Here is a 25,509-nt window from a genome sequence, read left to right as displayed (position 1 = left end):
CGCTGAAATTTTGAATGGTGTTTATGGTGCCGATACTGTAGCACCTAATTATGTGCAATTTTGCTTTCGTCGATTCCGCTCAATGATTTTTGATCCTAAAAATAATGTCGATAATGTCGAAAATGCCGAAAATGTCGATAAAATCACAGAAATAATCTAAGTTGGACGACATGTGAGTTAGTCTTAGCATCGCCTAGGTGCTAAAGATCGGCCGTAAAACAGTTTTAAACCATTTACACAACAATAATGGATTTCTTTTCCCCCAAACTAATATTAATAGATGCCACTATGAATTTTTTACACCCCACCACCACGTGATCGTAGCACACTTAGGCAGGAAAAACTGGTTTTTGAATTATGACGTTCTTCCAGCAAACGAGCGCTATGTACCCAAGTTTGCGCAGCTGCAATGTATGTATATAAAGAAATATTTGAAATGTATGCATTATGTGCGTAATAAGCTGTTCTCTCTACTTACCGAGATGTCATTGTGCTGCAACGTTAACTTATTCTGGTTTGCTCTTGCTGCCAAGCCCAAGTCTGCACGTTTTATGTCGATCTATCCGCGTGTGTGTTAGTGCCTGCTAATTTTTCAAATTTCCACACGGCATAAAGCATCTGCTTTGCCTTCGCCACTGATGGAATGTTCTTTGGTTCTGCGCAGACTTTACTTTACAATGTACGACGGATGTGAGTGTTCATTTACAGGTGTATGTAAATATGTGTTGACGGCAGATGGCTTCCTTTTCTTGTCTATAATCTGCAAGATCAAAATGCGGCTTGTTAAGAATAAGCAAAATCCAAGTTACTTTATGGAACAATAGCCGTCTTCGATTCGCCACGCGTTAGCAAGCAGCGAATAGATTTAGCAGCTGGTATAAATAAACTTGTGTTGGTAGCACTAGAAAATAGCTGCCAAAAATTAGACCGCATTAATACAAGGAAATATTTGTTGCTTCAAGTCGTTACTTGTGGAGCTCGTACTCAGTCAAGTCCCTTCGACTTCTCGTTCTTCTCAATGCTGTTGTTGACTGCAAACTAAAAACTAACAATTGCAAGGTGTGTGAACACGACGAGCAACACCAAAAGAGAATTCATAATGTAGAAACAACAAAAGTCTACCTGTATGAACGCGGTCTAATGAAGCTCTCTTGGAAGAGAGTTGGTAGCATTGAAAATAATGAATTATACCAGTTTACCATACTCGTTAGCGGCAACTCTTGATCGAAAACTTTGTTGTTACTTTCTTATGCAAATTTTTCGTCGAGTGAGCAGAGCCCAGAGAAGTTTCAAAATAGCTGATGTTCTATTTGTCTGAACGTTCCGTCTTTCATTTAATTTGGTTTAGTTTCATTTGCGAATTTTATGTTTCAGACAGAGTGAAAGCCAAGCCAAAGCTCAAAATAAAGACGTTTATTACTGTCAATAGCTCGGAGCAGTAGTAAAAAAAGTGCAATATGTAATGGGAGCAGTAGTAAAGAACTTGGAATCAGCCAGAGCGCTACTTGCGAAATTATTCATTCGAAAACGACAAAGGATTGAAACTCTTGAAAAGACAGGTTAGCGACACTGGAAAAATAAAGGGAAATGCTTGGTTTTACAAATAGTGAGGCAGCTGTTACCTGCCCCAATCATATAAAAATTGAAAAAGGTTCAAAACAACTGTGATTGGTACCTTCCCTTCCCTAGATACAGAACTTCCGTTCTTACAAAATAGCCAAAAATTGGGTCGATTCATGAACCGTTTAAAAAGATGCGAAGTCGTTTCGTAGCAAAACAATTGGGAAAAAGTGGTAGCCAGCTACCTGAATGGACAATACTTTTAAGAATAAATCTATAACGATTCAGGAAGCACAAAGCTTAAAACTTGGAAGAACCGGATGCGACCACTGGGTTCTTCTTGAATTGTTCTAAGTAAGGTGTTTGAGACGAACTCTAAATGCCACCTCTTTATGAAACTGGGACCAACATATTTTAATATTAATCTCGCGAAAACAAATCAACTGAGAAGATTCCAAGTCGACGACTTCTAAAGAACTACCATAATAGGAGCCTGAAATTATTTTAATCCTGAAAAAAGTCACATCCATCAAAATTATCAAATTGTCAAATTTTGTTAAAGTTACATTCTAGAGACCAAACCAAAAAAAAAAAATACATTGCCAATTATTCTTCATCTTGATTGGCGCGATAAGCGCTTACGCAAGATTGGCCGAGTTTATCAAAGCAAGGCAGTCGTTTTTTTCTCGGGTTAACCGGAACCAATTGGACACACCAAGTGAAGTTAAGTCCTTCTCCACCTGATCTTTCCAACGCAGAGGAGATCTTCCTCTACTACCACCAACTGGTACCGCATCGAATATTTTCAGAGCCAGAGCGTTTGTATCTATTGGAACGACATGACCCAATCAACGAAGCTGCTGGATCTTTATTCGCTGCGCTATGTCTATGCCGTCGTAAAGCTCTTACAGCTCACTATTTCAACGCCCGCGATATTCGCCGTCACCAACGTGCAAAGGTCCAAAAATCTTCCGCAGAATCTTTCTCTCAAACACTCCAAGTGACGCGCCTCATTGGATATTGTCATCGTCCAAGCTTCTGCGCCATTCGTTAGCACGGGCATGATGAGAGTCTTGCAGAATGTTCGTTTTTTTCGTTGTTTTGTTGCTCTACCACTGCAACCTGTTAAATGTGCCTTGGCACCATCCATCTAATAAAAAAAGTCAAAATGCAGCCACGAGAAATCAGGCAATATGGCATCGCATCATATGCTATTTAGCCCCTGGTGAACAGATACAGAAGCACTGCCCCCATTCAGCAAATTCTACAGATATAACTGCTTCTGATAACGTATTTTTTTCGATACTATCCTAATTTCAATTTGAAACTCATATCTTGGCATAAACAAGAAAGTATTTATAAATATGTATGGATGTATGTGTCTGTTGGTGCGCGATAAACAACGGCATATTTAATGAACTACATTACTCCTTATATATAAATGAATTTTATTAAAAAAATACATTATCACAGGAAACACAATAAAAATAACTACAAGAAATCCACCCGCCCATGCACACATACATTTTTGTGCACACACATATGAACTTATATTTGTTTAATTCTTTGTTTGCCTTTTGAACACAATTTCAGTAAACGGAAAATGTATTATCACCAATAATGACGAGCTCAACAACAAAGCCATAGGGTAAAAAGGTACGGTAACGGTATCCAACGTATGTCTGTACACTTGAAAACAAGCATTATATATATATTTATACGTAAATATGTATTTCCATATCCACGTAGATATATAATAAATACGAAAGTCAGTCGGCGCATGCGACCGCTACGACAATGTTTATCTATACTAATATTATAAAGAGGAAAACTTTGTTTGTTTGTTTGTTACGAATAGGCTCAAAAACTACTGGACCGATTTTAAAAATTCTTTCACCATTCGAAAGCTACATCATCCACGAGTAACATGGATTATATTTTATTTTGGAAATAGGGCTCGAGATATAGGTCAAAACGTGGACCCGGGTAACCTTCGGATGTGTATGTACAATATGGGTATCAAATGGAAGCTGTTGGTGAATGCTTTAGTCCAGAGTATTTTTCATGCCGCTCTGTGACTGGGGTCTCGAGATATAGGTCAAAACGTGGACCCGAGTAACCTTTGGTTGTGTATGTACAATATGGGTATCAAATGGAAGCTGTTGGTGAATGCTTTGGTCCAGAGTATTTTTCATGCCGCTCTGTGACTGGGGTCTCGAGATATAGGTCAAAACGTGGACCCGGGTAACCTTTGGTTGTATATGTACAATATGGGTATCAAATGAAAGCTGTTGATAAGTGCTTTAATACGGGGTAATTTTCATACCTATTGATGACTAGGGTCTCGAAATATATGCCAAAACGTGGACTCGCCGTGTCTTTGAACCGAATTAAACCAAACTTACACACATTGTTAAGTAGGTATTGAAGATGATTTCCGTATAGTTTGAATACCTATTGGTAGATAGGGTCCCGAGATATAGGTCAAACCGTGGACCCGGGTAACCTTCGGACGTGTATGTACAATATGGGTATCAAATGAAAGCTGTTGGTGACTACTTTAGTACAAAGTATTTTTCATGCCGCTACGTGACTAGGGTCTCGGGATATAGGTCAAAACGTGGACCCGGGTAACCTTTGGTTGTGTATGTACAATATGGGTATCAAATGAAAGCTGTTGATAAGTGCTTTAATACGGGGTAATTTTCATACCTATTGATGACTAGGGTCTCGAAATATATGCCAAAACGTGGACCCGCCGTGTCTTTGCACCGAATTAAACCAAACTTACGCACATTGTTAAGTAATTATTGAAAATGGGTTTCGTAAAATGTGGTTGTAATTCGGAGCACTGGCAACGGGTACATCGTTCTTTTGAACCAGCCATAATGTCGCTTACTTTTTTAACGCTTGGGGCGGAACTGAACTGTCAAATTGACAGTGTGAGTTACAATGTGTCAATATTTCTTTCTGATTTGGATGCCATAAGGAAAAAGTAAGTGCAACATGTAAAAATTGTTTGTGAATTTTTTTGGAGTGGATTTTGGAACAGTGAATAATTTCTTACGAAATTTGAGAATTTAATGTGAAATCCGAATGAAATTATGTGTTCGTGGAAAAAAAATTTTTTTCGTTTTTTTTTTTTGAAAAATATAAATGGATAATGGTTAAAAAAGCTCCAATGCTTAATAAAACATATAAATTGAAACGAAAAATTCATGGATGATCATATGCGTTGATTTGAAATTTAAAAACAATCTTCTTTTTTCCTGATTTTCAATTTATATTTTATATTTACTCAAAAACAAATAGAAAAACAAAAAATATTGTTAATGCCAAAGCGCTTGAATAAAGAATAAAGAAATAAATAATATGAAAAGCATATATTTTCTGTTCTAAACCATATCTATTCTATTTTAGTGTGCCCAGCGAAGGGGGCCGTGTTTGCTAGTGGATAAATAAAACACACAAAGTATGATTAATAAGAGACGAAAAAAGTATGGGCAAAATTCGAAACACACGCTCGAAAAGAAACTTGCAACTTGTTGTGTGCATTTATTATATATATAAATATTTCAGTAAATAAATAATGATGATGACTTACATGTAGATATTTAAATATTAGTGACAAATTAGTGTGAAAAATTATATACATATTTCTCATTATTGAAAAATATTGCACTTTGAAAGGAATTAAAAATTAAATTATGTAAAGTTTGAAAGCAACAATTTGTAAAAAATGTTCTTACATACAGTGAGGGTTACTAAAACTCGTACAGGATTTTTTTTTATGTTTTTGTAAACTTCCCTTTTTTTAATTTATTGTCGAAATAGAGCACTGTGGCTGAAATTAATAATTAAATTGTGTAAAGTTTGAAAACAACAATTTATAAAGAATATGTCCTTTTGCCATGTTATCGAAACCTACTTTCTTTTATGTATCATCAAAATAGAGCATTCTGGATAAAATTAAGAATTAAATTATTACAAATTATTATTAAGAAATAAATTATAAAGAAACTTAATTCTGTCGCAAGAGAGAACAGGCTTGTACTTATATGGGTTCCAGGACACTCCGGTGTTCAAGGAAACGAAATTGCCGATGAATTGGCCAACCATGGATCAGCGGTTCTCCCATGAATTGGATCAGCGACTGCAAAGTGTTTTGTGATAAGTCCGAAGACAAAACTGTCAAACTTTCTACTAAAACATGGAAGGAAAGGCGTTCGGTCGATGGTCGGTATTATTACAGGGCACAACCCATGGGGTCAGCATATGACCACCACTGGAATCATTGAGGACCTGATGTGCCTGTCGTGCTTGGAGGAGGCCGATAGCACTGAGCACTTTCTCTGTGAGTATCCTGCCTTTGCTAGAGCCAGACTACGAGTTTTGGGTTCCGATGGCGTGAGAATGAGTAATATTCGTTCTCTAAAACTGGAGAAAATTTACAGATTTGCCAAAGAATCTGAAAAATCTGACAGGACTAACTACTTTTATCTCTGTCTCTATTCTTTCCTATCTCTTTCTCTGATACTTTTCTCCTTCCCTCCTTCACGATCTACCCCCTTTCCAGAGCTCTAAATACAATGGGTGTAGCCTGAGTGTTTTAGGAGCCACCTAATCTCTTGGTGCTCCTTGGCTCGACCTATTCGAATTTCAATTTCAAAAATTTCAATTAAAGTTTTAAAACAAAAAAATTAATAAAAAATGTTCACTCATACAATGTGTCACTAAAAATCGTATAGCTATTTGTTTTTTATTTTTATTTTTTTGTGCAATATAATTTCCTTTTAATTTAGAAAAAATTGTATTTTAATCAGATTTTTTAAATTACAGTAAAATGCCTCTTTCAGACAGTCCTTATAAACGCACAAATTTCGTGCCCACAGATTTTCCCTTAATTTTTCCCTAAAATATCATCCCCAATAGCCAGACCGTATGATAACCGGACGCGAACAATATGTTTCAAACCATTTTATTAAAAAAAATCCGTCATAAACGGGCAGACCTAAAAAAAATCCCAAGCAAAAAAGAAGTATGAAACCACAAAAATGAAAAATGCTCCCGTTTTCGCTTCTCATCAAAGGGAATTAAACTTGACTAAAATAACCCTTCTTTTTCCCCTCCAAACACAACGCCGGAAATACATCCCCTTCATCGAGGTGTAATCCACGACTTGTTTATGGAAGCTTACTTTTAAACTGTTTGCTATTTAAAATTGACACTACAAGCTCAGTCTAGGAGCGGTCAACCTCTATTAATGTACTTCAAGCTGTGTATTTCATCAAAACATCTTGGAATAAAGTGGAAACAACAACAATTTAAAACTACTTCTGTAAAGCAAAATTTTCGGAAATTTCTGAAAGCATTCCCGATTCTGATCCAGCAAACGACACTTCACTGACAAACTATCCTAAATTTCAGGAAGGACTCGAATTGGCGAATGATTTGGACAGTTTTGTCCGAAAAGCCCAAAATGTCTGCACTGAAGACAACAATAAACAGAGATATACAATTTGAAGAAAAAAGCGTTATGATGGACATACATAAGTGATTCCGAAGTAGAAAGAAGAATGAAGAATGTAATGAAGAAATAAGTGAGCCCATGACACCATACGATGAAGCATAAAAACTTGTTTGCCAAAACTGACTTTGTGGCTTTTCAACACATCTAAAATAGGGAGCCATTTTGGAAATCAAAAGCAATCAACTATCACAAAATTGTTTCCATCAAAGTAGTAGTGTAGTTATATAGTACTCATGTTCTTTGTTTTAAAAAAGATAATTACATTTATATATACATACAATACAATGGGTACTTATGTACAGTAGGTTCTGTTTTTATGCGGTAGATACGTTCCGCAAGAAACAGCATAAAAAAACAGCATAAAAAAAGCTACTAGTTCTATAGTACAACTATAGATACGTTTCAAATGCTAAAACCGCATAAATCTGAAATAATGTAATAAAATCGCATAAAAAATGGCACTAGTCCAATATTATAACTATAGATACGTTCCATGAATCTGAAATAATTAAATAAAATCGCATAAACAAAATATTGTATTTTTGAAAATTATATCTTTATTTAAGAAACGTCAGAATCGAAAAATAAATTTAAGTCAGAAATAGAATCAGACAATACCCACATGTTGCGCGTTCGTTTAGGATTTGGCGTAAAATCACTTTCGTCACTTTAGGAAATGTACACGTCTGATCTGGATGGTGATGCAGGCGGTTTCATACTTGTAGGGTTAGCATTTCTGATGTAATCTGTGATGAATTTTTGCTTAGCTGGTTTAGAATCTTGTTTATATGTACAATTCCCGATAGGTCGACATGCATTTTGTAATTTAAAAAAAAACCGCACTATTTCAAAACCTCATAAAAAAAAGCCGCATAAAAACAGAACCTACTGTACTTATAACTAAATAGTAGAACGTACGACTATAACATTGATATGTTGTCAGTCGGAATGATTTAAAATACGTGGCACACAATGGCACATTTTTCTTCCTTTTTAATTCAAGGGATTCAGGTTCAAATGTTTTATTATAAAATGCAAAAATTACTAAAACTACAGTACGCATAAATATGATCAAATGATTTCCCTATATTTGAGACAGCAGGATAAATATTTATACGAAGCTCTATAATCACAGCCATTTCCGATATTTTAATATTAACTAACACCTTTTCACCAAAAAAAACAAAACTCTCAACGAAAATTTTTATAAACTGGTCGGATGCCTATGACATGTTGAATGTTCTCAGGGACACCCAAGTTACAAACTGTAAAGGCGGTAGAAAGTTCATTTTTCAAAGGTCTCGCATTTAGGTTAGTTTAAGTGGTTATATACCTTCTGAGCCCGAAAAAAATGGACGATTGTCATAATTGTTTTTAAATATGTTTTAGAACTTTTATTCAAATGAGGCATATATCATACTGAAGGGTAACTCTCGAAGAATACATTTTGGTGTTTTTATTAAAAAAAATGTTATTATTTATTGTTGATATCGCCCCTCCCCCGAAACGCCGTTTTTTCGAAGAGGCTTGCGGTGATCGTGGTAGCGCATGAGCAGCTCAACTGAAAACAAAAAAATTAAATGGTTATTGTAGAAAAATGTTTTTAGTGAATCTGAACGGTTATTTACCAAAAAAAAATTAATTCCAGCGAACTATGCAAATATTTATAAAAAGTGAACCGTTCAGTTTCTCGAGGTTGTAACTTCGAATAATTAAAAAAAAGTTTATGCAAATCGGTCAAATAATTTTTGATAAATAATGATCACCGCGACGGTTATTTTCAAAAAAAACGACTTCACTTCCACTTCTCGTTCCAAGAAAGGTCGCGCGCTTCCACGGTCTGTATAACGTGCTCCGATCTTTATGATTTTTTAAATTTTAGAATATACCATAAAAAAATGTTCAATTTTTTAGTCCAACACAAAGTATATAACCCCTTGAAATATTTCCTCTTGCCAGTTGGAGTCTCTTACTTAACATATCTCACTAATGCTTCTCCAACTTTTTTCCCCAATGAGCGCAGAGGCGTACAGTATCCTCATCAAGGAAGGCAGCATAAAATACCGCAAGACAAAGTAAAGCAGCGGCGGCCGCCGTAGCCGAATGGGTTGGTGCGTGATTACCATTCGGAATTCACAGAGAGAACGTTGGTTCAAATCTCGGTGAAAACACCAAAATTAAGAAAAACAGCTCCTCATAAAAATATCTGCCGTTCGGAGTCGGCTTGAAACCGTAGGTCCCTTCATTTGAGGAGCAACATCAAGACGCACACCACAAATAGGAAGAGGAGCAGGAGCTCAGCCAAACACCCAAAAAGGGTGTACGCGCCAATTATATATATAATATATATATATATAAAGTAAAGTACAAATGTGCTCGGAGTGTAAGTATTGTAGATATTGCATTAGCAAATCTGTTTCGATGTGAATCATATGATTCGGAGTATTTGGCGTCAAAAATATAATTTTTTAATAATCGTATTCGTCGACACCCCAAACTTGCGCCCCATAAAAATGATCAACCTTGAGCACGCATCATAAAATTTTAGTTTATTTAAAATGCAGATTCGAGTATTATTAATATATTTGAGCCAAGTTGTATTGATAGCGGTTTTAGAATCAGCAAGCTTCAAAGTGTTTCGTATAAGAGTTTGTATGTAGGCATATACAAAGTAAGCAACAACAATAAACAAGTGGTATTGTACAATGTACTTTATCTACATATTTAATCATAATACTCGTATGTACGTTTGCATTCATAATATACATTGTTAAATATTCATAAATCCGTACAACATATTAAATAAATGACAATTTTTTATCAATAAAAACACTGCGGCTGTGAGTGTCCGGTTATGAGGAATTTCGCTGGATTTCGGTTATGACTTTTTAAATCATTCAATATTAGTTTCATATCGTCAGGGTTGAGCTGGCATTTTCAACAATTTTGAATTTTTGTTGGGCATTTTAATTGCAAAATTATTATAGTAAATTAAAAAAATTAGTAAATTTATGCAATTAAGGCCTTAATTTACCATAAAATAAAGAAATTTAAAAATTGCGTCATTAGTAATTGTTGCATTCAAATGGAGTTCCATTCTCCATGCAACCCTCTGCAGTGCGTATATTCAATGAGAAAAAAATGTATAAAAATGAAGAGAAAACAAAAAAAATTAAACAAATGGCAGGCTAAATTCAATCTGGACCGAACTTACAAGGTGAAACCCAAAATAAACAAGACTGGGCTAAAATAGAAATGACAGAAGCTTTGTTCTGATAACTTCGAGTTTATTTATTCAAAATAGTCCCCCCTGGTCCCCTCCACGCGATCGAAAGAGTGTTTCAGGTCATTGGCCGGAATCCGGAATGTTCTTCAGGATGTCGGTACAAGCCTTTTGGATGGCCTCTACGGACACAAAACGTTTTCCTTTCATGCCCAAACGCAATTTTCCGAATAGGTAGAAGTCACAGGGAACCATATCAGGCGGATACGGCGAGTGATTGATGGTCTAAATACGATTTTTAGTAAAAAAAATCAGTCACAAGAGCGATCGATGAGACGGTGCGTTATCATGCAATAAGCGCCTGCTTCCTTCTTCGCGGTATTCAGGGCGAATTCGACGAATGCAGTGCGACAAACGCTTCAAAACGCCAAGATAGGAAATTGCATTGACGTTTTGGCTCGTTGGGACGAGCTCCTTGTGAACAATTCCCTTGGAATCGTAAAAACAAATGAGCATCGACTTGATTTCTGACTTCTCCAAACGTGGTGGCTCGTCTGGGGCCTCTTTCCATAGAATTTTCGGTGATTACTGATTTTGGGCGGTCCGTATGTTCATTGTCATTTATATCCTCACAACCAACTCTGAAACGTGTAAACCACTCATGAACTCTGGCACGAGATAGACAATCATCGCCATAAACTTTTTTCATCAATTCAAATGTTTCGATAAACGTTTTACCGATTTTAAAACAAAATTCGATATTAGCTCTTTGTTCGAAACTCATTTTTGTACCGAAGACTCAAACATACTGACACTTTAGGCGCAATGACTTCGCTTCCACTGAACCGAATGTTACCAAGCTTTCACTGGAAGTCAGTTTGGAAGTTACAACGCACTAACTCATTAAAAAGATGGCGCCATCAAAAACATTTTAATCACGCCAGTCTTGTTTACTTTGGGCTTCATCTTGTATAAGTCCGCGCACGTTTTACTAAAATTTAATTTGGGTTGGCTTTTTGGAATCAAATTAACTCGTAGGAAATGAGAGTTACAAGTTTCAGATGGACGAACGGAAAAACACATTTTCGAAAATCTTTTATATGGAAGCAAATGTTCAACATCGGCAACATCAGCAATAAATATTGTCAAAAATCAATGTGGTTTTAGTGCGATTTCAAACTTGCACTTTATTTATATAAAATTCCGTTTTAAACTGCATACACCGAAGATGCATCTAAAGATGCTGATTAAAAAGCTCAAAATTTTAATGGCCTCTTTTTAAAATTCATAAAATTATTGTGAAATTTGTACAAAATTTGAAATCTTGATTTATAAAGCTTTTGTTATACAATGAACTTTGGTGTACACACGCAAACACACATACAGATCAGATGCCATCTATTGCCTCAAAGTTTAACCGCAAAACCTTGGGGGAAATATTTTTGCCGGCAGCACGATGACAAAGGACGAAAAGATCAGAGAATTTATGCGTACAGCAGCAAGTCACTCAGGGTGCAACATGCGTATGAAAGGAGGAAAACATAAGATGGATTTAGTCCTCAGAACAGACACACTTTGAAGAGTATGGAAGGACTAGGAGTAAGCCAGTGCAAGAAAGCAGAAAAGAGAACACACGAATGCCACAGTATTTGCTGTACCTACTTTTCGCTTGGGTGAAATCCCAGAGCTGCATTGCAGACATTTGTGGAATACCGAAAACCACACCTTTCAGTGGGGCCTTTCGTTAGTGCTGGCAGAGGAGCTGCGCAACAATATCATTTTGCCTTTTGAAACCATAATTTTCATAAAAAAATGTACGTGAAAAATATTGTCAATATTGTAAAAAGTACGTAAAACTATTATATTTTGTCTTTTAAATACAAATTCAATTATCTGTATTGTGAGATTTTAAAATTATAAAGTTCCGATATAATACAAATTTTATTATTTTCCAAATGACACAAACTAAACTACCAGTTCTCTCAACTTTCTATCTATGCAGCATCCAACATATATGTACATACAAATTAGTTGTCAACTCAGCCATTGTGCCATGATAGCCTTTGCCTTAGTATAAATCATTAAATAGTTTTTAGGAGATAACTAACCGCAAAAGCATATGAATTGTTTTCACAATGAATTAAGTGCAGTAATTGAACTAAATAAAATATATACACAGTTTGTTTGGGAGAAAACTAATGTGGCACGTGTCGAAAATTACTGGAATTATATTTATGCAACACAATTCCTCGTAATGATTCAATGTATGTATGTACTTTCGGTTACATCGCTCTACATGCAAAAAAAATCGGTAGAGCTTTTCCATCGAAATTATAAAAACTATTATATTTTACGACCTTCGACAAAATATTTCAGAAAAATTAAGATTTACGTGAGCTTTTCATGAGTAAAACTTGTTTTAAAAAATATTTTTTACTTGCAGAACAAACCTGAGTATTTGGGTGAATGGCGCAAAGTAAATGATTTGCGGTCGCTCGTTGAAAAAACTGTTTGTTATTTCAGGATAGTCAATATTTTTCATAGGACGCTCCGGCAATATGGCGGTGGCCAATTCTATTTTTGTTTAACTAAAGTTAAGCAAAAAATGATACCATTGCAGTGTTGAACAAGCCGGCTTGCATTCTTTCACTAATAGGGCTGTCACAACGGGTCCTTTGAGTTTGGGCCGCTGTAACCGCATATGGGTGCTCTCCAATCGTTTTCATCGAGCATGGCGTCAAGGTAAATGAGAATTTTTATCGAGAAAGTATTCTGGAGGTTGCTTTGAAGCCGTGGGCAAACAAACTTTTCTGTGGCAGACCATGGGCGTTTCAACAGGACTCGGCACCAACTCAGAAAGCTCGAGTGAACCAAGAATGGCTAAAATACAATGTTCCGAACTTCATAATGTCAACACAATGGCTTTCAAATTCACCAGACGCGAATCCGTTGGATTATTCTCTTTGGGCCAGTTTGGAGAGCAAAGTCCGAACTAAAAGATTCACCAGTCTCGAGGAGCTGAAAAAAGGCCTTGTCTGCGAGTACACCAACATATCTGCAAGTCACATTCGGGCAGCTTGCGATTCGTTTCTGGACCGTCTCAAGGCCATAGTCAAGACAAAAGGTGGTCACATCGAGCAAAAGTACATTGATTGTTAATTTTGTATTATTTTTACACATTTAGTACTTTGAATGGAATAAAAGTAATTTTCTAAACTAAATTTATGGTTACACTTGCCGGAGTGCCGAGCCCTGTAACTTCGAGATCTGGACGCACATTCATTTCAAGCTCTTTTCGAAAAGTTAAGGATGCATTTTAATTGACTCAATTCATATAAATTCCATTTATTTTCTGGATTTAAATTGAATTAATAAAAAACACCATCGATAAAAATATGCGCGATACAAAATTGTTATTTAAGGGGACCCGGTGGTCTAGATATTTCAAAAAATCGAGTTTTTGTTTTTTCGATATTCCGAAAATATAGTAAGAATATAGTATGAAATTTTCATGCGTAAATTCCCAATATTATAGCTTCTACAGCTCATTAACTAGGTAGAGAGCGGTCCGCGCGCTCCTGTACCTTAAACTTTAAACTCATTTATCTCGAAACGACTTTTTCAGCCTGGTGCTGTAAAAAAGAAAAAGGTTTCAACCGAATCGTCTGAAAGTTTAATATGTTGTTCACAACATCAATGGCTATTACCCGTACTAGAATCATAAATATTATTATGTCAATTATTTCGTACTTTTTTGATTAAATAACTGAAAAAAAAAACCCCGATTTTTAGTGCCAAATTCAAAACCGCGCCATTTTGTCAATTTTTTTTTATATTCTAGTTGCGGGACTTAGCTACAGTCATACTGATTAATAATTTTTTTGGTTTTTGTGTTTCAGATAAATAACAGAGCCAAAATGGACAACACCGCCCAGGTCCAATTTTTCGGGAGGGCCGTTTTTTAAATTATTAAAATTAAATAAAATTCTCATTTTTGTATGTACATAGTTTTTAATTTTTTATTGTAAAAAAAAATTCCTGAAAATACACTAAATTTTCGAGCTGCCTTAAAGAGTTGTCATTTTCGCCGCACTTGCCGTAGGGCAAAAGTAGAAAGTTGGCAGTTCTTGTGCGGCCCGGCATGACGTACGGCCTTTGATTCAAATACCCATAATCTATTTTGCTGTCAATCAAATTCGTTGCCGGAACGGATGGAACGGACTCATTGTGATGGGCCTATAAGCCTTTCTCGCATTCGCCGCAGGTTCTTATCCTTCTTGCCCAAATCAAAAGAACCAAACGGATCATCAACTAAATGTCAACATAGCTTGCCAGTTTCATTTTGACAAGTTTTTAATTCAGAAGACTGATAAAGAAAATGTTAAGGGGAAGTGAGGTAAAAGTGGAATCCAGTATAGGGTATACGCTTAATTCAAAAAATATTACTAATTATAAAGTTTATTTCAATAACTATTACAAAGAAAACAAGTGCGTATTTTATTTTACGATCGTAACGTCGGGTACACTTTTGGTATCGTCAGATGCACATGAATCATTGGTCATGAAATACGATTCGATTGCGAGCGCACGTTGTTCACCCGTCCACTGCGACATCGTGACCATGGGTAATATGACGCGAAACTCTTTCTGACGAAAACAGTTTGTTTTTACGTTAATGGAAAAATGTCGCGATATTAATATTTATAATTATTTGTGTTGAAATAAAATATGTTTTTTGCGTTATAAAATGTTTTTATGAGAGCACTGTCAAATACAATCACACTTTGCTAAATATATTTTTTATATACGTAATTCTATTAAAAACTAAGCGTTGGATTATGGATGTTAATATGTAAATATTATATTTTATGGTGAATTTGAATTACAAACACTTTTCTTAACTACTTTTAAAGTTATAAAAAATTGAAGGTTATCTTCAGTAATCGTTATTATAATTTTTATTTTGCTTTAACTTATTATTATTATTATTTCACAAATTTGTTTTTGTGTTAGTCCCTTTTTATGTTATATTAATAAATTGCAATATTTGATGTATTTATTTTTTTAGTTTAATTTTTTCGTGTTCATTATATATATATATATAATTGGCGTGTACACCCTTTTTGGGTGTTTGGCCGAGCACCTGCTCCTCCTCCTATTTGTGGTGTGCGTCTTGATGTTGTTCCACAAATGGAGGGACCTACAGTTGCAAGCCGACTCCGAACGGCAGATATTTTTTATAAGGAGCTTTTTCATGGCAGAAATACACTCGGAGGTTTGCCATTGCCTGCCGAGGGGCGACCGCTATTAGAAAAAACTTTTTCTTAATTTTTTTTGTTTTTTTCGTGTTCATTACTTTATTATTATTTGTTTACTTTTGTGTTTCAATTTTCAATAATTTTATTTAAATAACGAATTTTGATTTTTACTATACAAATATGTAGGTGTATCCAGGTGATATGGGAAACTGAAAATTCTCAATTTTTGTTTTAATCATACTCATTCAATGTTTCTTCCGGTGTGGCATTACTGACGAATGCTATAAAAAATGCACATTTTGACAGCGCTTTCAAGGAAAAAAGCTTCGCATCCAGTTATCTATGATCGTAGCTTAATAATACGCACGAATATTGAAACTAATGTGGTTCCCTCCCCACTCATACGCTCAGGGATTACGGAAAAACTTTAAATCAATAAAAAATCAGAAGCTGTGGCCAAAATCAGATCGTTAATCGGCTCCTAGCGACTTTGAAAGAAAGAAATCAACTGATTGGCTGACGCAACAGCGGTCATGGCTAGAGTTGGGTATTTCCCGAGAAAATCCCAATCTCGAGAATCGGGATTTCCCGAAATAACGAAAATTTCAATTCTCGAGATGCGGGATTTCCCGAAAATAATTTTTGAGATTTCTCGAGAATTCTCGAAAATTCGGGAAAAATTCCAAAAAATTAAAAAAAAATATCTAAAACCAGTGTAAGAGCAATGAATTTCATGAAATATTATTTTTATTTATTTTTATTAAAGTATAAATTACATAAAAAAATATTTGAAAATATTACTATTTCAATTATTGCAAACAAAAAAGTGAAACAAAAATAATTACAAAAAAATTCAAAACAAAAATAATTCAAGATTATACTTATTAAAATAGGGGAAAAAAGTGATTGTAAACATTATTTCCCAAAATGGTGTTTTAAAAAACACAGACTGTCAATGGCTTCGTCTGACAATCGGGTATGCTTTTTGGACACAAAATTACCCGCTGTAGAAAAATTCCTCTCATTTTGAGTCGTTGTTGGCTTAACAGTGTTAAAAGCCCCGATCAGTCTTTCAACATTTTGTGTTTTCTCTCCAGTTTTTTCATATAGTTTTAGCTCGTTTCTAAGCGACGAAAACATCTGGTTCGCCGCATGTTGCGCAATGTCTGCTTTCGGTTTTGAGCATTGCTGAACGTATTTTTCAAGCTGTTTCGCCATATCTTCTTCATCGACGTTGTTGGTTGCAAATACGTCATCATCGTCAGAACTAGACACTGCTTGGTCTTCTTGAATGCTCGTAGAAAATAGACGAACCAAGTAGTTTTCGGCTTCTTTTATCAATTCTGTTTTAGAACAGGTGTGGAAAAATTCAGATTTGTCACTAGAGCTGTTAACTGGATCGTGTAAATATTTAAAGGACGATAACAAACGGCTAGATCTACGAGCTGTTAAGTTTTTTTTTAGGCTGGATAAGAATTCATTGCCCAATTCGGTGTGCTGATTCTCCAATTTTGTGAACAAAAATTTGAGAATAGAATCCGCAGCAAGAAAATTCACATTTTGGCGACTAAGTGCTTCTACAGCAACACGTATAGGTTTAAGAGCATTTATGATATCCTCGCAATACTTTTCTTCTGCGTCAGTAGTGGCTATAAAATTTAAATTAAGAGTGTCGAGCGCCTTACGAACATGCTTGCTGATGCAAATGTATCTGGCCAGCATAGTTTCCAGGCTATTCCAACGTGTTTTGCAATCCAACAGCAAGAAAAGCTCTTTCTTCTCGACCTCTTTAACATAATTCTGCAAGATGGCATTCCGTACAGGCGAGTTCTTGATTTTCAAAACTATCTTGCGAACCTTTTTTACGATTTCAAATGCTGACTTTATAGTGACCGTCTTGTCAGCAACAAATACGATATTGTCGTCCTCGTCATCTGAAGGGTTTTCCGCATTAATGTCGGAAAATGAAGTACTGGCTGCATTGTTTTCATTTTCATCGGAGCCTCTATCATCCGAATCGTCTCCATCGCTTACGTCACTATCGTATATCCTGTTTGCGACTTTTCGTTTCTGGTACATTACCTCCATGACCGCCAAATGTATGCCGTGATTGTAGCAAATCTGTTGATGCGCTGGTGATAGTCTCCCAAATTTGATCATGACACTGGCACCATCACTTGTAATAGCCACGATGTCGGACTGTAGTTTTATATTGAAGTCTGAAAGCTTTGCATTTACGAGCTCATATACTTTTTCAGCGGGACATGATTCCTGAATGCGAACCAGGCCAAGGTTGTCAGATTCTCCATCGTCATAATATATATGGATGTTCATGTAACGTCGGTTTCGCACGCTTGTCCACTCGTCAATCCTCAAGCTGAACTTACGCTGTGCAGATTTAAAATTTTCAATTTTGATCTTCAAATCGCTTTTTATTTTCGTGCAGTACTTCATAACCAAACCCAGAACAGCTTTGTGACACTTTGGAAGATGAAATCTTAAGCGGCTGATACTATTACGAATGAACTCACTTTTTGTTATCGCGTTTATTGGAATTCCATCTTTTGCAGCCAATTTTGCAACAATTTGTTCAAGCGATTCAGGCGAGGAAGAAGTATTGAAAAAGTTGTGAAGAGTTCGGGTCTTCTTGGCTGGTGGCTGTTCTTTTGGAGCCTCATGTTCCCTTCGCTTCATGTTGTGTATCCTCTCCATGTGACGGTGAAGTCCAGATGTTGACGATGACTTGCATTTAATGATTTTATTGCATTTCAAATATGTTGCTTCGTCGTCAAATCGCTTGAAAAGCTGCCATACTTGGTCGTATTCGTATTCTGAACTCACGATTTTTAATGCTAAAAATTCAAAATTTGTTTTAAATTTTGTTTTTTAAAGGAAGTAAATAACCGGTACTCACAGTCAAAATTCAAAACTTAAAAATAAGTAATATTTGGACCACAAAATATTTTATTATACGGTGTATAATTTATACTTAATCAGGTACCACAAAATGAAATGCACCCGCTCACCACAAAAAATAAATTTACAAACGTCGTCTGTGCAGTCTGCGAACAAATTGAAATTGCTTGACTATTTTCAAAGCATTTCTAATTGCTTAACTGCTGCTACATATAAGAAACACATAAAACTAAACTTCATTAGCTTGATGTTACAGTGCTTTCCCTCGACATAGCATAGCAACGCATCTAGCATTTACTCTGTAGTCACCCTAAAACAAAAAAAAAACAAACAAACAAATGGAACAGTTATACTGTTGTGGCTTTTCGCATAGCAATTGAAACTATGGTGTGAATTGTATGTGATTCTGCGAAACAGTATGTAGTGTGCGATTCTTTGTAACATAATGGCCGGTACAGTTTGGTGTTTCCAGGTATTAATCATATGTATGTGTATTCTTTTACTTTTGAAAGAATTGTTTTTTCTCTTAATATTTGACAACAAAAATTAAAAAAAAAAAATGGATTTCTCGAGAAATCTTGAAACATTCTCGAGATTCGGGATTTCCCGAAATGCTAAAAATTTCAATTCTCGAGATTCGGGATGGAAAAATATCGAGAATTTCTCGAGAATTCCCGTCGGGAAATTCCCGAAACCCAACTCTAGTCATGGCAGCGGTTCGTATACGGAAAAACTGAGATTGTGTTGGTGATATACGGAGAAAATCAATAGTCTTCGTCCACGTTGCCTCGTTAACGTCTGAACGACTGATTAGACGAATGTGTCCATACATGTGAAACAAGCCGGAATAATTCTGCTGCAGAATCCCCTTTGACGTAGCAGCCAAAATTACCCCCACGATTTCCTTTTTCACCATAGTTATTGGCCAAACCTTGTAAATCTATCATCCTTGGGTCACACGTTCTGAACTTTTTTCACCATTGGGAGAAACTTTTAATTTAAAACGTAATACCACTGCCGAACACCCTGTATATAAAAGTAGAATGTAAAAGTAAATATAGGTTTACTCACTATATGCCTCTTCCTTTCACCAAGCGTTAGCCAGTGGCGAATAGATTAAGGAACTGGTATAAATGAACATATCTTGGCAACGCTGGAATAGAGCGGTAATAAATTAAATTTTTCGTCAAGTTAATCGAGCATAAAGATAGCGAGCAGAGAAGTGGCGAAAAGAAGATGCCTTATATCTTTTACAACATTGTAATCATCCGATTAATATTTGGACTGACGCGAAATAGTAAAAATTTGGATCAAACTTAAACCTTGATCCTCCATAACTTTCGTGACTTCTCAGCCGAATTAAATAATTTGAATTTTCCTGAAAGGCTTTTTAATTATTTTTAATTTACTTACTGAAATATGGGTTGATTAATGGCAACGATATTAAAAATTAAGTAGCCTTATTTTTTTAAATCTCAAAAACCCGAAATTTTAAAAACCGTTCTCTAAAACCATTCTACTTTTATAATATGCGACTATGGTATTTGGATCCACTGGAAAATTTTACATAGTTTAGTGTAAAATGTCATGGTTATTTTTGTTTTTTATCGGTTAGTGTTAGGTGCCAAATTTATAAATCTTAACTTTAAAAAGAAACCATTAGAAAAACAATGCATTTAAAATTTCTCTGCCGAACAAAATAGTATGTACGTCCATATAGCCATTTTCAAAGAATACAAAGCTTTTTCTTATTTACCAAAATAGTGAAATTGCCTTTTTCATGAATGGAAGACAGTTTTATCAGGTAATCGATTAGATTGGCCTAATTATACAGAGAAACCCACATGTCAGCGATAAAATACCGATGTACAATAAAAATAATAAATTCTAAAAATACGTTTACATACAGGTATGTATGTAGTTTTTGCACTACGTAGTTCGCTTCAGTCATTGTAAAGTCTTTCATCATATGTTGTGTTTAATAATATTAGGTAAAGTAAAACAGTTCCGAATTTCTTCTGGCAGATGTCTTTAGTGAGGCACATATCACGATGTTTACTTTGCGTCGAGCATGCTAACATATGGGCTGAAAAGTCCCAGGCCTAACAAAGAAAACACGTTTTTTTTTTGTTCAAAATTAGCTTTGTTTATCAACCTCATTTCCATCAAGAACAACGCAATCATTCCAGCGCCGCTCTAACATTTCAATACCACTTTTGTAGAACGATTTATCTTTTGCCTCAAAGTAGGCCTCAGATTCAGCAATAACCGAAAGCGAAATTTCTTACCTGCGAGATTTTTTTTTGATCTGCGATGTCAACTAACTCACGCTGCCTCACTTATCGATCATTCAAAACAATTTTGTGGATTTTTTTATGTTTTCTAGTGTTACGGCCTCATTTGGACGCCCATTGCGTTGTGCATGATCGGTGTTCCTACGACCAATTTGAGCTGGCTGAATATTTCTGAAACTTAACAGAGCTCTTACCTAGATACATTTAGGGAATGAAGGTTTGCACTCCATCCTTAGCTGGGCTAGTCTTACCGTATGTGCCTTTCCTCCAGCCGTATCTGGCCGTATCTGTTTAATCCTTCTTCTCACTATAGCATTACATTCGAGAAAGTGTGTTGCAGATTTCGGGGATTGGTCGCAGAAACGGAAGAAGTCAGTGGTTTATACACCAAGCCTATGCAGATAGCATAGTAGGGTACCAGCTTACCATACATCTCGTAGCCTTAGCTCTTCACTGCTAAACTCCTCCCTTGATGGTGTGTTGTCCCACGGCATGGAAGGGCTCGGGTCCTATTAATAACGAAACCACAACCTCTCTAGCCTATGCACTCGCTACTTCGTCTCAAGGTATACTCATGTGGTCTAGGAACCACATGAGCCGGATGTGATTGTGAACTCCAAATTTAGTTTTCCGATACACTCAAGGACTAATGAGGACTTCCATTCAAAAGATGAAAGTGCCTTGAGTGCCGCCTAACTGTCGCCAGAATGGCAATTCACTCATTGCGGAGATTTTTATCCAATTTGATCGCTGCACATGGCCAGAAAGAGAGTCTCGCATTGTGCCATCTATGGTCTGAACAATGACTGATTTGAAGATCATAAGAAACGTGTGAAATGAACGGGCACAATTGTAGCCGCCAAAGTTACTCTCACAATTTTGCTGGGATGGCCAAATCTTGTAATCTATCATTCTTGAATGAACACTATGGCAACAACAAAAAATAACTCAAAACGACAAAGGCAAACGAACGCACTTTCGTATGCATGTAGTTAAAAAGCTGGCAGGAACACAATGCAAGAAAATATCAAGTAAGTGTGTATAATTGAAGATTAGTAGTAAATGCCATTGCGTTATCAGCTGAAGTTATTTGGCCCCAATGCCCTCTATGCCGCAACAACTGCAAGTTTTTCATGTTTATTTCACTTCAAAAAGTAGAGAAAACACGAAATGAATTACGATGAAGGTTGTAAAAATTAGTGAATGGGCGGTTCCCCACTAGAGCATTTCTGGCACCAGAACTATTCTGTTTGTAGGCAAGAGAAACAGCCAAGAATATTATAATTTTGTGCACATAACCATTGTATCTAACAGCACAAAACAATCGAGATATATAGAAATGTATACATACCAAAATGCTTAGAATGAGGAGAGGAGTCGATTCAGCCATGTCGTCCTTGTGCAAAATAACTACGTAATTTTTATTTTATATTAGTTTGGCATTGAAAATGGACGAAATCGATCAGTAACCACGACCACCTCCCCTATAACGGTACTTTTCAAAAAAGAAAACAACCTGGGCATTCATTCCGCTACTTTGAAGAGACGATCATTCAAACCATGGTGGAAAGAGTTCAAAAGATATGGCCAATATCAGACCGTTAACTGGCTCTCAGCGAATTTGAAAGAATCAGCTGATTCACCGGGGTCATGACAACAATTTGTATACGAAAAATCTGAGATTGTGTTAGTGATATACGAAAACAATTAGCACAGCCTTCGCTCATGTTGCTTCGTTACCGTCCGAACCACTGATTTGACGAGTGTTTGAATACGTGTGAAACGGGCAGAATTCGACTGCCGAGTGCTCGGGGACGTGGCAGCCGAAGTTGCTCGCACAATTTTGTTTGTCACCATAGCAGATTGGCCAAACCTAGTAATCTACCGTTCTTGGTTCAAAGAATACTATAAAAACGATGACGTCAAAACACTGTTTCTTTATGTGGTTTACAATCGAATCGCCATATTGTCGACTATCGTATATCATCAACAGTTTGAAAAGATTATGTTTTACATACATATTTGCACTACTAAATCGGCAAATACTTGTACATATATACATTTGTACATGAAATATGTATGTCATAAGTCTGCGCTCCTTTGTGAGTAAGTGAGAAAGTTACATGAAAAAAAATTTAAGTTTTTGAAATATACAATACTTTTTTTCTTTTTTAATTAATATAACGAAATTAAATTTATTAAACGCAATTTTTTAAAACGCATAATTTACTGTAAATCACAACATTTAACAAATAAATAATAGATCTTATTTGAAACGCGTAAATAGGACTCCACAAAAAATAATTTTCAAATTCTCATAAATAAGCACGATTTTAGTGGTACCCACGACAATTCCCTAAGCCTATTTTGCATAGAGTTTACACATTTGGTAACCTCTTCGACAGTAATCTTCTTCCACTCCTCCCATATAACATCTTTCAAGACCTCTTTGCTTATAATTTGGTGCTTCCTTGTATTTCTTTCCAAAAGCGCCCATAGGTTTGCAATAGGGATTAAATCTGGCGATTGTAGATGTGTAGGCAATAGCGTGGCGCCATAATTGAGAAGCCATAACTTTACTTTATGAGCCGTATACCTGCGGTCGTTGTCTTGTTGAAAGCAGTATTCATTTGAATACGATGAACGCAAAATGTTAGCAAAAACCGGCGGTGCCATATCCATTTTTGGGTAAATATGTGAATCACGAAAACGACTTAAGGGGGGGTAAGGGATAAAAATCGATTTTTTTTTTTGCATGTTATTGTAGTAAAACATTTCAAAAATACCGTGTTAAAATTTTAAGTCAATTCGAGCAAAACTTTTTAAGTTATAGAGCATAAAGCCGAGCCGCCTCAAAATAAAAAACCTCCCCCCAACGTTTTTTCGCCATTTTTTTATATTAAGGTGGTTTTACACCTACAAAATGGCGGCATTTTTTCGTCAAAAATCACTTTTTACTTCAAACGACTACCAAATGGCTGAATATGAAAATAAATCGTCAAAATAAACATTGGGGGGAAGTTTAACTCATACTTTAACTAAATTATTCGATTTTTTTGATTTCAGATGATTCTAGGCTGAGATATGCTGACTACTGCAAAATGTATTTTTGAAAAGACGTCTACGTAAATGTGCTCTCATTCGCTCATTTTGCAATATTTTTACATGAAAATTTTATCTAATATTCTTGAAATGTTACTTTATAATATGCAACAACTTTTAATAAACTGACTTGAACCGTTTCGCTACAATAAATTCATGAAAAAAGTGTTTTTTTTTAGGGTTTATCCCTATCAACGCAACGCTTTTTTTTATAAAAAAAAAAATAAACAATGTTGGAAATTCGCCAACTGAGTGAATTATTAATAATCTTTGTGATTGAATGACCAAATAATTTTCAGGAGGAGTATTCATTAAGGGTGGTGGTACTAGACCAAGAACAATGTTTTGTACGTTAGAATATCAAAGCAAAGTATTGGCAAAGTAGAAAACAAAGAATTAATTCGCCTTGTTTCATTCTGGGCTGGCAGCCACATGGACACGGCGAAAGAAAAAAAGACAAAGTCAGCTGATTTAACGATACCACCTTCACCTTGATTTCAAACTCTTAATTGTTTGTCATAATTTAAAAACTTAATTTTTTTTCAGTTCTCGTTAACACATTTTCATATTCGATATTTTGTATGGAGTATATTGACAATAGTATTTATGAAATAAGGTGTTAAATTTATTAGCGATATCACAGCTTTCTGCACCATCAAACATCACTCCCTTGATAGTATTTGTTTTTTGTTTTAGCACCAGACACTTGCTATTTTCCCACATATCCTTTTCATTTTTGGAGCTATCAATTATGTTCATTATGTATTTACTTCGGCGCTTGTAATATGAGACTTATATTTATTTATTTATTTATTTAACAAACGCCAATCGGCAATATACATACAAATAAAAAGAGGGTACAGAAACAGAACTTATAGAGGGCTGGTATGTAATACAATGATAAAGAAAATGGGCCAGACGGTTCTTGAGAAAAATCTATAGGATGATATTTTTGGCATTTCGCAGAAAAGTATCGTAGGTTCCACCATAGAAGTCGAGAACACCATGAAGTGAGTTGACACTGATGGCTATTCTATTGCACGGGCCGTGATAGACGTAGCTTTTGTAAGAAGCGACTGTTTTCAGTAGACGACTATTCCTAAGAGTGAGACCAGCCGGGGCAAGCTCGAAGGAGCTGCGTACTTCCGGGGCATCAATAATACCATTTACCACTTTATAGAAGAATGCCAGATCAGTTATGCGACGGCGAGCCCGCAGACTGTTGATGTTGTACCGAATGTAGATATCTTCTGTAGCTGAAGCGGTTGATGATGAATGTCGGAAGGCTAAGGTTTTGCAGAGCTTACGCTGCACTCTTTCAAGTCTAGTAATGCCTGCTTCAGTGTATGGAGACCAGATTATGGATCCGTACTCCAGTATTGGAAGAACTTGAGTTTTGAAAAGACAAATCAGGGAGTAGGGATTCTTGAAGTCCTTGCTATTCCTAGTTATAAAACCGAGTATCTTAAAAGCTCTCTGAGTTATTCCGTCTATATGCTTGTGGAAAGTTAGTTTTGTGTCAATCGTGACACCGAGGTCTTTGATGTCATCCACCTCCCTTATTTTATCACCATTGAGTGTGTACACTGCAGGTAAGGGAGTGCGCGATCTCGAGAAGCACATCAC

At 35.9% G+C, this 25,509-nt stretch overlaps 1 protein-coding gene across 1 annotated transcript in view; it reads right to left on the bottom strand.

Moving 5' to 3' along the window:
* The window catches only part of LOC129241188 (TATA-binding protein-associated factor 172), a 37,916-nt gene that overhangs the window by 9,225 nt on the left and 3,182 nt on the right, over positions 1-25,509 (bottom strand). The window contains exon 2 of the mRNA XM_054877400.1: positions 479-760. Within this exon, the coding sequence (XP_054733375.1) occupies positions 479-489 (11 nt within the window). The 5' untranslated portion in view covers positions 490-760. The remainder of the gene's footprint in view (positions 1-478; positions 761-25,509) is intronic.

Source organism: Anastrepha obliqua, chromosome 1 (assembly GCF_027943255.1).
Source record: "Anastrepha obliqua isolate idAnaObli1 chromosome 1, idAnaObli1_1.0, whole genome shotgun sequence".
NCBI lineage: Eukaryota > Metazoa > Arthropoda > Insecta > Diptera > Tephritidae > Anastrepha > Anastrepha obliqua.
Note: the sequence above shows the minus strand (reverse complement) of the source record. Positions and strands in the feature narration are given on the sequence as shown.